The 14,147-nt window shown below is 43.8% G+C and overlaps 1 protein-coding gene across 1 annotated transcript in view; it reads right to left on the bottom strand.

Annotated features, from left to right (window-relative positions):
- PLEKHG1 (pleckstrin homology and RhoGEF domain containing G1) overlaps nucleotides 1-14,147 on the bottom strand; it is a 473,068-nt gene that overhangs the window by 302,176 nt on the left and 156,745 nt on the right. The window contains 1 exon segment of the mRNA XM_063917905.1: nucleotides 13,654-13,728. Within this exon segment, the coding sequence (XP_063773975.1) occupies nucleotides 13,654-13,702 (49 nt within the window). The 5' untranslated portion in view covers nucleotides 13,703-13,728.

Here is a 14,147-nt window from a genome sequence, read left to right as displayed (position 1 = left end):
GGTGCTGGGGGCACCAGCCAAAATCTTGCCTAGGGCATCATATTGGTTAGGGCCGGCTCTGCCTACTGGGGACACCTGAGATCCTATGTTTGTGTGTGAAAACGCAGATATCGGATGCACGTGGAGCTTCTGAGTCACCCTATGGACGCACAGTAAGCAGTTGGAAGTAAGATGCTGGAGCGCAGTCCCAAACTGTGACACTCCCCTGACATGGTCACGACACACCTGCGTTTGGGTAGTCACTACCCGTTACCTCCCACAAGCACTCCCTGCCTGTCACTCACTTTGCAAATAAATCCTCACTGTGACTGCCATCAAAAGTCCATAGCGGCACATAACTGCGGCACATCACTCCATTGTGCACAGCACCGACACAGCCTAACAGACAATACGGCCTTGATTGCACAGTGCACTGCTTCAACTTCTATAACATAAAGTGCACTTTCTGGTGTAAAACTCGTCTCGGCAATATCTAATTGTACACTTACAGTATCTGATATATGAATCAAGAAGCTGTATGTTGCCATACGCATTTCCCACATAATCTAATATGCTATTTGGTACAATGTGCCTTTGTATAGGCTCATAATCAAATATTTTTCTACATTTCTTGGGTGGTCTACAATGATACCAATAACCTTGTAAAGATGTTAAAGATATATATATATATATATATATATTATACAGCAAAGATGAGTTCTCTTTATCCTTTCCTTTGCCTGTACCTAGCACATTCTTCTTACCCAGTCAAACTTCTGTATTTGTCAGTTGCCATGACTTATATAGAAACAATATAACAGATCATTAAATTAACAGCAGTTGTAAATTGAGCTGTCAGTGTGTTGTAATTTCTATACATGCACGCTCATGTTGACCATCTTAAAATATTTTAGGAACTCCTGTGTGACTATGAGCAGATACGCACATGTCTGATCATCAATCAGAGCTGTAGGGAGACTTGGGTCAGGCAGAAATTGGAAACCTACAGCTGTGATAGAACTACAAGTCCCAGTAAATTTATCCAGGATGTCCCATATGGTGTGCTGAAAAGTTGTTGCCTTGTTTAAAACATTTCAATCAGCAGCACTGGCCTGGGACTTGTAGTTCTATCAAAACTGGGGACGCAAACCTGGGCATGGGCGACATCTGCTCGTGTGCAGGGCCGGTTCTTGCCCTTGTGGCGCCCCGGGCAAAGTGATAGGGGCGTGGCTTCATACGGGGTCGTGGTCAGTTATGCCCCTATTTGGGCCCCTGTAGCGCCGCTGAAAGGGAAAAAAAAAGTATATTTACTATCCCCGCTCCTGATTCCATACCACTGCAGACCTCCGCCGGTGCCGCTCCTCTCCTTGGATCAGCATAGACACTAGAGGTCAATTATGTCCCCTAGCGTCAGTGCCACAATGCTGTGCGGTGCGCGATGATGTCATCGCGCACCGCACAGCAAAGGTCCCCTCCACGAAGGGAAACTAGACGCATAGCGTCTGGTTCCCTTCACAGCGGGGGACCAGCGGGGGGTACAGCGGCAGGGGGCACAGTAGCGGATCTTGCCATGGTGCGGCGCCCTCCGGGAAGGCGGCGCCCCGGGCAAAAGTCCTGCTTGCCCGTGGCAAGATCCGCTACTGCTCGTGTGGCAGCAGAAAAATAGATGTATATATTCTGTTGCGCTTTACAATTGGACATAACAGTGATAAAACAAAACTGGGTAATACCAAATAGTCATAGAGGTAGGAAGGCCCTGCTTGCCAGCTTACAATCTATAGGGAAATAGGCATTGATACACAAGGATAGGCTTTATCTATTGCATAATGTCCATAGGAAAATAGGCAGTGATACACAAGGTATATATTTGTCTATGCCAGCCATCTATTTATCCTCAGAATCCATGGAGCAGAAATTTTGGACAGCAGTGTAGCCAAGGCAGATGTGCATACAGTCCATTAGTCGTACCTGCATTGCAATTCTTATGCTGGCCATACACTAGGTCGATATCGTGTTCGAATACACGATATCGTGTACAAATACACAATATCGACCTATCATTCGACCCATTGCATGTACATCGCGGGTCATACGTCGCATCAGCTGATCCCTGGCAATTGCGTTGGTACGATAGATTGTACAGTGCAAAAGCTGGGGGGAGAGATAATTAGTACAACTCGCATCTAAAGCGAGTTGTACTAATATACAGCCAGAATTAGAGTTTTTGCAGTATCAATACATACAGTACTGACCAAATGCTACAACATACATGTAAAAAGCTGATCAGGGGGGCGTGGCCTGGCTACTGAAGACAGCAGACACGCATTGCATATGCTCCCACCACTGGCAGCCTTAAAACTCAGTTTTATAGCCTCTTTCTGCCTCTGCTTCCTGTGGTGTGGATCCCAGGTCCCCCTTGATTCCCCTAGTGTGCCCCTGCAAGTGCCGCGGAATCAGGGATCACCTTTTGGAGCTCCTGCGGATTGCGGCCTGCGGGTACTCCCCAGACCGGGACCTCAATTTACCTCCCGGACCGGAGGGCCTTCCGGGACAGTCGGAGCCGAGCCGCGGAATCCTCCCCTGCCACCCAGTAAAGGAGCGACTGCTAGACGCTACGAGAGGCGGCCCCTTGTGACTTGTGACCCGCGGCCGCACTCTGCGCCCTGGCTAGCCGGAGCCGTCAGAGACGGAGCTGAGCGGTGCCCGGCGGCCGTTCTGGAGGGAGGCCCTGCTTCGAGCTCGGAGCTTCTGCCTGCACACGGTGCCTCAAGACACGCTGCCTCCGGGTCTCCAGTGACAGCGCAGAGACCATCACGGAGCTGCTCTCCCAGACCAAAATCGTAAGTCAGCATCACGCTTTTAAAGTGCTCACCCCCGGATAAGTGCCTCTTCCTTATCCCCTACACGCCCTGGAGCCCCTACACGGCCACCAACCTCTGCAGCACCGCATGATTTACGGGCACCCTTGTGCAGAATGCATTAGCAGGGCTATAGTACGCATGCCGGCCTCTGTTGCCATTAGTTACCTCCCTGCCTCCGGGGCTACTTAACGGTGTCCTGAAGACCTGAAAAGCTGTGATTTGGCCGACTCGGAGCGGGAATCGGCCTCTGACTAGCCTCTGCTATAATTATCCCCCTTGCCTCAACGTGTCCACATCTACCTCCGGCTGGAGTCGACCATCTTGTGGATACATACTGCACCTTTTTTCTGAAGTTTGCTGTAGGCGCGGGCCGCGGCTCCGCATATAATTATGTGAAAAACTCCGGTTGTCGCCTAATGTCACTGCTGGCCTGATGTTACCTTAAAGCCACGTGGGGGGCTACTGCACGGCGACGATCCCTGTTTGTTTATGCTACCTGGGATATGTGAGAGTGTCATGCTATATCATCTTTCTTTATAAACCGATCTCATGGTGAGAGGCACGAAAAAAAATAAGGCCAAGACCAAGCCGGACGAGACTCCAAAATCTGCGGCCCGTCATTCGTCGGATCTATGTCAGTTCTTAACTACACCTATAACCGGTCCGGCCACTACTCTAGCTGTCCCTGACTCCCTGATTCTACGTACTTCGGTGGAAGACATGTCGGCTCCTCAGACTCCGCAACCTCCATTGTCCGCCTCTTTGACAGCAGAGATTAGCGAGATTCTCTCCCATGTCAAGTCACTTCCCATGAAGCAAGATTTCTTGGCGTTAGAGACTCGCTTACTGTCTACCATCAAACGAGAGGTGACTGCGCTGCAACAAGACATGTCTCAAATCGCGACCCGCGTCGACATCCTGGAACGACATGAGACATCTAGCTTCGCTACTCTCACTAATTTTCAAGAGGTGATTTCTCATCAGCGGAGTGATATTGCCTTTCTTAAATCCCGTGTCGAAGATATAGACAACCGTGGAAGGCAGAATAATATTAGGGTCAGGGGGCTCCCAGAAAGCGTCCAGCAAGCTGATCTGACGAATGCATTAACAACGATATTTGGAGAGCTTATTGATTTGGATACTAATGGGAACATTATGTTCGATAGAGCTCTCCGTGCTCTCCGACCTCGAGGCTTGCCGTCGGACAGGCCAAGAGATGTGATCTGTAGGCTCCACTATTATGCTCAAAAGGAGGAGATACTAAGAAAGGCCCGTCAACTGGATAATATCGTTTTCCAAGGCGCCAAGATTCAGTTATTCCTTGACCTGGCATGGTCAACCCTGCAACAACGCAGAGCCTTGAAACCCCTTACTGACTCCCTTCGGAAACTCGAATTGAAATATAGATGGGGCTTCCCTTTTTCTCTTCAGGTTTCCCATAATGGCAAGGTGGCGGTGCTCTCTAAACCGTCTGATCTGCCGGCCTTTCTCACGACTCTAGGCAATCCACCAATTCTGTTGCCTGACTGAGACTCTTACCATCATCAGCCTATTATATCAGCCGTGACCCCTCCAGATGACATGTGGCAACAAGTGCGATCCCCGCGGGTGCGGGGGATTCCTCCTACAAGCTCACAATCTTCGGAGCCTCCATGATTGGAACCTTTTGCTTGTTAGTTCCTGTTTCTACGGACACATATGTGGCTCTTTTTTTTTGTGCTAATTCGTGCTTCTAAAATATGTGATCTGTTTTGTTATGGTTCCTTCAGATTGGTGGTTTATTGCAATAATTGTTGCGTTGTGGTTGAAACGTATTTATTAATTTATTACCAGTTATTTATATAGCGCACACATATTCCGCAGCGCTTTTACAGAGAATTGGCCATTCACATCAGTCCCTGCCCTAGTGGAGCTTACAATCTATATTCCCTATCACATGTACACACATTCACCCTAGGGTTAATTTTGTTGGGAGCCAATTAACCTACCAGTATATTTTTGGATTGTGGGAGGAAACCGGAGTACCCGTAGGAAACCCACGCAAGTACGGGGAGAATATACAAACTCCACACAGTTAGGGCCATGGTGGGAATTGAACCCATGACCTCAGTGCTGTGAGGCAGTAATGCTAACCATTACACCATCCGTACTGCCCTAGTTAGATTGCATCCTGTTTGCCTATGCTCACGTTTCCTCACAATATCTCGATCTCTCTCTCATGTATTTCATATGGTATTCATCATTATTCCTAGGTACATTTTTTCATATTGAGTAAATTTTGTACCGTGGGTGGTCGCCGTCCTTGGCCCCCCATAGGATCCCCACTTTGCTGCATCCCCTATCTCCTTGGGTTGGGAGACGACAGGTTTCCGCTTCCATCCCCTTTGCAGCAGTTCTCTTTCTCATGTTACTGTTAACAAGGTTTACTATTGATGTATTTTGCACTGTATCTTTCTACATTGCAATTTCTTCTTCTACTTTTACTGCTTTCCTTTCCAAGCTATCGACTTTTCTTCATGCCTTTCTTTCTCCCCCCTATACTCCTGTGGTAGGGATGACTTTTGCCAATTTGTTGATGCTTATACTATAATGGGTCCGGATGATTTACATGTAACTACCCTTAATGTAAAAGGCCTGAATATTCCTGAAAAGAGATCTAAACTCCTCAAATGACGAGACGAGAAAGTGGATGTTGCCCTTCTCCAATAAACACACTTTAAGATTGGCAACGTCCCGTCGCTTAAATGTCACTACTACCACCATGTTTTCACGGCTAACAATCCTTCCGGCAAGACTTTGGGGGTAGCCATTCTATTGGCCCATCCCCTACCCATCCTTAATGTATCCTCCCACAGTTTGATTGAAGGTAGGGGGTTACTGGTTAAGTGTGATATACATGGCCAACGTTTTTCTTTTTTAAATGTTTACTCTTCCAACAATAAGCAGCCTTCCTTTCTGTCTTCAGTTTTGGAGGCTGCTGAACCTCTCCTTGAGGGGGTGGTGGTGATGGGGGGTGATTTAAACTGGACTCTCGACCCCCTTCAAGATACCTCTAAGAAGGTTGCCTTTCGGCCTGAGAAGGAGTATCGGAGAGTGAGACGTGCCCTGCTTGACCACCAGCTGATTGACTCTTGGAGGATGACGCACCCCTCTGAGGTAGATTTCTCTTTTTATTCACATCCCCATCAGACATTTTCCAGAATCGACTATCTATTTCTAAGTCATCGACATTTACATTTGATTTCTGACTCCTCCATTGGGCAAATTGTTTGGTCTAACCATGCTCCGGTTAATCTTACAATACGTCTACCGTCCGGTACACGACGTCAATGGTCATGGCGATTTAATGATACTTTGTTGCAAGACGTGATATGTCGTTCACAACTAGACGCAGCCTTAGATTCCTACATTAGCACTAACGACACGGAGGATATTTCTAAAATCTCTGTGTGGGAGGCACATAAATGCGTCCTAAGAGGGGTGTGTATCCAGTTGGGCGCCGTTCGTAAAAAACAGAGGGAAAAACTTAGAGATGACTTATTATCTAAAATTAAATCCCTAGAACTTCTACATAAAAATTCTCAAACCCCCCAACACTATTCTGATTTTGAGGCCGCTCGGGCCGATTTGAATAAATTACTCTCTGACAGGGTTAAGTTTTCTTATCGGAAGTGCCGAAGCAGATATTACCAATGGGGTAACAAACCCGGGAGATTGCTGGCTAAGGCTCTTCGCGAACAACGCGCACTTACCTTTATTCATTCAATTAAGGATGATGTAGGCCGGCCCCAACACGAGACTGTTAAAATTGCTAAGGCTTTTCAGGATTATTACTCCACTTTATATAATCTTTCTGGGCCGACTGCGCGGGCAGATAAATTATCCCATCAAGCAGATATATCTGCTTATCTGAGATCCCTAAACTTCCCGACATTGGGGGTAATTCTGAGTTGATCGCAGCAGGAAATTTTGTTAGCAGTTGGGCAAAACCATGTGCACTGCAGGGGAGGGAGATATAACATGTGCAGAGAGAGTTAGATTTGGGTGTGGTGTGTTAAATCTGCAATCTAAATTGTAAAAATAAAGCAGCCAGTATTTACCCTGCACAGAAACAAAATAACCCACCCAAATCTAACTCTCTCTGCACATGTTACACCTGCCCCACCTGCAGTGCACATGGTTTTGCCCAACTGCTAACAAAGTTCCTGCTGCGATCAACTCAGAATTACCCCCATTGTCCAAAGAAGATGCAGATGGCTTGGATGCCCCTTTCTCTACCGAGGAAGTCATGAAGGCCATTGATTCTTCACCCAATGGTAAAAGCCCGGGCCCTGACGGGTTTACTATTGCCTACTATAAAGCCTTCAAAGAAAAATTGACCCCCCTCCTTACGAGAGCCTTCAACACCATCTCTGACACGTCACTTTTCTCCTCTCAATCCCTTGAAGCTCATGTTACAGTTTTACCTAAAGAGGGTAAAGATCCCAGTCTCTGTGCTAGTTACCGGCCGATTTCGCTGCTGAACATTGATATAAAACTTTTTGCTAAACTGGTTGCAAATCGTCTTAAACTATTATTGCCGGATTTGATTCATGGAGATCAGGCTGGTTTTGTCTTAGGCCGCGAGGCCAGAAATAATACGACCAAGGTGCTTAGTATGATCCACTATGCCAACCAATCCAGGTCCCACTCGATCCTGTTATCGACGGATGCTGAGAAGGCATTCGATAGGGTGGACTGGGATTTCTTGTTTGGTATTTTGAAGCATCTGGGGTTAGGCAACGCATGTCTCCAAAGAATCTAGTCTCTTTACGCTACCCCTTCCGCCAGAATTAGAATTAATGGCTCCTTATCAGATTCTTTCACTATTTCGAATGGCACAAGGCAGTGCTGCCCATTATCCCCGCTACTTTTTGTTTTGTGTATGGAAGCTTTAGCTAGAAGTATAAGGGCCAATCAAAATATTTCTGGTCTGCTAGTGAGAGGGAACGAATACAAATTGGCCCTATATGCTGATGATTTACTCGCTCTAATTTCGAACTCGGTCACCTCACTCCCTAACCTGATGTCGGAATTTGACAGGTTCGGAGCCCTTTCTAACTTCAAGATTAATTATTCCAAATCTGTTGCACTGAATTTGACTACCTCCCCTACTGTGGTTGCGGGTTTGAAATGCTCCTTCCCTTTCACTTGGCATGATCATAAGTTGAAATACTTGGGAGTTATGCTTTCTAACGATTTGTCTAAATTATTTTCCCTGAACTTTAGCCCCTTACTGAATTTGCTCCGTGTAGATTTCCAAAAGTGGAACAGACTACGATTATCTTGGTTTGGCAGAATTCATGTAATCAAAATGAATGCCCTGCCTAGGATATTGTTTTTTCTCCAAACTCTCCCCATCCACACCCCTCCCCAATGGTTCCGAGACATTCAGAATCTTATACGAGCTTTTGTTTGGGGCAGCAACACACCTAGATTCAAACACGACATACTATTTCGGAGAAAACATCAGGGGGGGGGGGGCAGCAGCTTCCGCACATCCCCAGTTATTACCATGCTGTACAACTAAATAGAATTTTGGAATGGACTCGGGCAAAGGACTGTAAGCAATGGGTTCTTCTGGAGGAAGGCTGCCTGCCACACTATATAGAAATCACGCCGTGGCTTCCCATCCTCCCGAAGGTTTCCCATCCCACAGTCTCTCCCACGCTTAAATCGTGGAACACACTTAGGCTGAGGAGTCACATATCCTCCAAATGGTCGCCCTTAACTTCTTTTCTCTCTAACTCTGAGTTTATTCCGGGACTCCATGGAACGGCCTTCACCTTATGGGCGGGGCTGGGGCTTTTCACAGTCGGTCAGCTGGTGAGTTCGGGTAGGGTGCGTTCATTTTCAGATATTCAATCTCTTTGGAATATACCGAATCCTGATTTTTGGAAATTTCTCCAGGTTCATCATTTCTTAGCATCCTCCAAGAATCTCTCGGACATAACCAGAAATCTTACCACTTTTGAAAAAATGTGCATTTCTCCTCAACACCCCACACACACCATATCCCAAATCTATGTGATTATCATGGAGGACCTTTGCCCACAACCCTCTACTTTCATGCGTGCTTGGGAGAGGGAATTACCGAAGTTGGCGATACAATCTAATTGGGAATCTATATTCCGGAATACCCAGGCCAGCTCTCTATGTTTGTCAACGATGGAAACTCTTTATAAATTCATATATAGATGGTACAGGACCCCTCTGGCGCTTAATAAGATGTTTCCTACTCTCTCGAACCTTTGCTGGCGATGTAAGGGAGCTCCAGGGGGCTTTTTGCATATATGGTGGGACTGTCCTCTTATAATTTCCTTTTGGAGGGAAGTTTTCAAGTGTTCTGAATTGATATTGGGAGATGTAGTCCCTAAAGACCCAGAGTTTTGGCTCCTCAGCCTCACCCCGGTAGGTTCACACACCTATAAGAGCTCACTGCTGAGACATTTTAGCAATGCGGCCAAGGTCGTAATACCAACTCTCTGGAGGTCAACCTCACCTCCTTCGATCAAACAATGGTTTAACAGGATTGATTACTTTTTAGATATGGAGGATCTTATTTCCTTCTCATTAGGAAGATCAATCGATTTCACAGCCATTTGGTTCCCCTGGTATGACTTTAAGGAGTCACCTATATGTCTATTTAGACTCTCTCCTACTACTAATCCTGATAATTTCTCAGCATATTTCAGGTCACCTACCAGTTGTGCCCTCCCTCTAACCTATTGTGTGGCCCGTTTGGGCATTTACACAAGCTTACCCACTTCTACTTTTTGCATCCCTACACTCTCTCCCCTCTCTTTTCTTTCCGTTCTTTCTTCTTTCTTCTTCTTTCTCTCAGCCTCTCTCTTTCTACTGTTTTATCATACTGTCATTCCTATATATTTGTTTGGGACTGAAAATAGACAATGTTTTTTCATACTTTAGAAGACTAAGTAATGATTTATTGCTATGATTGATCTGCTAAGAATTTGTCTTCTTTTGTCAGAAATATGTTGTTCAACTTGTATGTCTATTGTCGCAATAAAAACAGTTTATGTAAAAAAAAAGCTGATCAGCCTATTTACATTGGCCCTCATTACGAGTTGATCGCTAGCTGCTTTCGGTCGCGGCGCGGCGATTAGGTGAAAAAGCAGCATTTCTGCGCATGCGTATGGGCCGCAGTATGCACGCGCGAAGTACTTTCACACAAAACTATGCAGTTTTACACAAGGTCGAGCGACGCTTTTCTGTCGCTCTGCTGATCGGTGAGTGATTGACAGGAAGTGGGTGTTTCTGGGTGGTAACTGCCCGTTTTCAGAGAGTGTGCTAAAAACGCAGGCGTGACAGGTAAAAACGCAGGCATGTCTGGGGAAACGGGGGAGTGGCTGGCCGAACGCAGGGCATATTTGTGACGTCAAAGCAGTAACTAAACTGAGTGAAGTGATCGCAAGGTAGGAGTAGGTTTGGAGCTGCTCAGAAACTGCATGAAAATTTTTACGAGCAGTTCTGCTAACCTTTCGTTCGCACTTCTGCTAAGCTAAGATACACTCCCAGAGGGCGGCGGCCTAGCGTGTGCACTGCTGCTAAAGGCAGCTAGCGAGTGATCAACTCGGAATGAGGGCCATTGTTCTGCCATAAGCACCACTTTCAATCCTTTAAGTAAGCTCATTTTGGATGTCCATTATTATAATATTTTAAAACTTCTTTTTATAAACTTTTGACAGAACAATTTTGACAAATACACACTGTAGTGTCCTGTCTCTTACTGCTGGACTGATATATTGTTGTCTCCAATCCAATGACAAATGCAGTCTTCTGGAACCTCATGTGAAGAGAATGCAAGAACATTAAGTACTCCACACAGCTACATAGTTGTTTAGGTTGACAAAATGTTCATCAAGGTCTTCCTTTCATCCACAATAACTGATCAAGGGAAAGACAAAAAAGCTCGAGAAAAAAATATCCCAATTTGCCTTGAGAAGGGGAATAAATAGCCTTGCATGCCCCATTCTGGCTATCGGACAATTCCTTGGAACAACTTACTATACTGTGTTATTAGTGACTGTAACCATATATATTTAGTTTCGTTAGCAAAATATCCATTTATTTCTTTTATTTTTCTACAGTGTCTGGCAATAGCAGTGTATTCTGTGGTTTAACACTTACAGTAATGAACACTTGTTTTATAGCTGGCGATTAGATCTCCTTTCTTTCAGCTGCAAGGGGTGACTTTGTGCGCTTTGTGGTGACAATAAAAACTGAACAGGTTACCACAGAATTTTTGGTATGGACCATTCAAATAATTTGACATTGTATGAGTTTTAGTACCAATACAAGATAAATAAATCAAGCACCAATTTTGCTCTGTTTGTATCCCACCTACAATTTGCCTTTTTTAGGACTACAGAAAGGTAGGGATTGTAGTAAAACACTGGTTTAAACAGTCACATCTCTACAGGAGTCTGAGAATAACATTTTGCAACTGTTGGTAGCTACTTGAGGAACAAAGCAAACATTTGTAGAGAAAAGCTCTACAGGGGTTCTAGAGAGAGCCAAACAGGATACTGTGAAACTCCCTAATTATTTAAAGACAGAGAACTGGTGATGTAACAATTAGTAAAAAGTAGTGCAATCTAATTTGTGGAAAAAAAATAAAATTTTGCTTCCCATTTGCCTGCACTTCGGCCATAATTGCCAAGTGTTCCTGGATTTTATTCTCTGGAAATCCATTTTATTTGCTATACTAAATGGAATCCCAACTATCTGTTTTTAATTTTTATTCGTTGTGCTTTGGGAGTTACTTGCTATTGAAGACGAACATTAAGGTTGGGAGTTCTGACTGGGTGGAAAGACTGCACTTTCCGCTGATAATCAAAACTTTCCAACACTTTAATATTCAACTGAAGTGCCGTTCTTCCGCCCTGTCGAAAATTCAGACAAGTTGAAAAACCCATAAGAGAGGGTGGAAATGAATGGTCAGAATGGGAGGGGAAACGGGGCAGAAACAGCCCACTATTGAATAGTAAAGTGTCGGTTCCTCTCCATCGGAGAGGATCCGACTTTAATTGAATATACCCATTAAAATGCAAGAAATACAATACAAACAAGTTCACCTAATATATCATCATAATGCAGATCATAGTGTACTAAGGCCCACATAGACAGTATTTAAAGTATGCAATATGTTTATATGCACCTTCGCCAAAGTAACAGTTCCCTAGAAAATGTTCTGGATGCTTGCCAGCAGTGAGGACCTCATTCAGATGCAAGTTGCTGCATTTTTTTTGTGTGCAACTTGCTCTTTTTTCATGCAAACTGAACTCCCTATGTCTAATTGGTCAAATGCACTAAATGCAAATAATAATTGCTGCACCACTTTAAAAAAATATTAATTACTCTGCATGGTAAGGGGAAGATTGCCAATAAGTTATTAGTGTGGATTTAAAAAAAGGGTTTTCATTTTACATTTACATCTAAGTTAGTTGGGTACTTATTATCTGCACTCTCCGGCCATTTACTGTAATGTGTATCAAGTGCATGTATCAAGTGTTTACTGTGTTTTATCATATTTTGTACTCAGTGGGGTCCTATCATATTCCTACTGCATGTGCACCTCACCTGTTACTTGCATGGGGAGGGAGGGGCATTTGCTATCTATGCGGAGTTGCTCATTCACACATTTGCAGCCAACAACGGGTACCAAAATGTGTTGGATTTTTTTGGTGTCTGCCTGAATTTTACCCATGTGATTGTATCCAATTCTGAATAAGATCTTTAATGCTTATATTTATAACCTCTTAATGAAAAACTGGCAATACATTGCCTTAACATTATATAGTCATTAGCCTGTGCCTCGTCAATTCATTTTTGTATATTTAAAATGCTAAAGTACAACAACTGTTAACTTCTAACTACAGTTCTATACATAATGTTGAATGTGAACTATCACAATTCATGTATAATTTGGGATCAAACGGGATAAATGCTGTTTTAGAAATTTTCAGTAAGTAGCCCAGTTAACTGACTTTGTATTCACTATTTTGCTTATCCTCTTTATTTGAAAAAACAAACAAACTATGTTCTGTTGATGATGATTATTATTATTACTTCATCACCATTATCAAAGTGATTACATTGTAATGCAAAGTTAGTTTTACAGTATTTTAGACAGTATAATAAAAGTAAGAACAGGTTGAAATATCGAAACTTGAGATAGATTAAATTACTGGCGGTGATTACCGCATGGGTATAGTTTATGGATTAATGCCCAGGGCTATGGATTACCAGAATCTATGGGTTTTCCTGTGAGTTAAGCCCCAGAGGGTCCATTTATCACAGATTTTTTTCTCGCATCTCCTGAGGATGCAGGGAAAAATCCATCTTAAGAGCACCCTCTGGGTCTTAATACACGGAGATGTTGCACTAATTGAATAGGTCCAGGCTGACAATTAGCTGCGGGGTAAACCCTGCAGCAAATTCAATCTGCCCCTTAGATGTTTTATAGGTTTTATATAACATTACTTTTCAAAACCTGTAGATCCTTTAAATCCCTGTAGCATACTGCACAAAACTGGAAACAAATCTACATTTTATTACAATGATAAGTAAAGTATCTGGTAGAAAATTACATTAAGATCACAGTTTAATGAAGAAACATTTTATTAAAACAAACTGGAGCTCTGTACTACAGGAGTTGAACATTCCTTCCTGAAAGTATGCAATGCTATATTGTATTGCAGTACAACTGGGAAACAAAAATTCTTCTCTCCATCAGCAATATAATACTCACCTTCATTCTGCGATGTGGTTTCTGTACCCTCTGGTGTTTTATCTGGCATCTCTGCTGAGACCTGGTTGGCAATACCTGCAGGACACAAAGAATTGAAAGGATTCTCATGCACAGCCAAGACATTCCAGTTAAAGGACACCTTTACACAGGCCTAAGGGTAAGGTTTCAGGATAGGTTTCCATCAATTTTACCTTTTTTTTGTCTTGCATCTTTGCAAACTCAAAAGAGCCGCCCTAGTTATTTAAGATGTGTATAGGTACGGTCATTAGAGGGGAAAAAAATAGTTGCACAGCAATTGCAGTAAATTGGTAGGAGGTCACACAACTATTAAACACAGTCATGCATTCAACTTTTCATTGAAAATGTAATTATCTGTGCACTTGGAATTCACATTTATTGTGCCAATGGGCAACACTGCCTGTTGTGATTGCCTTTTCCATTTGTCAGTTCATATTTTTGGATAACACAAAAGGAGATAATAGCTAGTAGGGAGG

This window comes from Pseudophryne corroboree, chromosome 4 (genome assembly GCF_028390025.1).
Source record: "Pseudophryne corroboree isolate aPseCor3 chromosome 4, aPseCor3.hap2, whole genome shotgun sequence".
NCBI classification, from domain to species: Eukaryota; Metazoa; Chordata; class Amphibia; order Anura; family Myobatrachidae; genus Pseudophryne; species Pseudophryne corroboree.
Note: the sequence above shows the minus strand (reverse complement) of the source record. Positions and strands in the feature narration are given on the sequence as shown.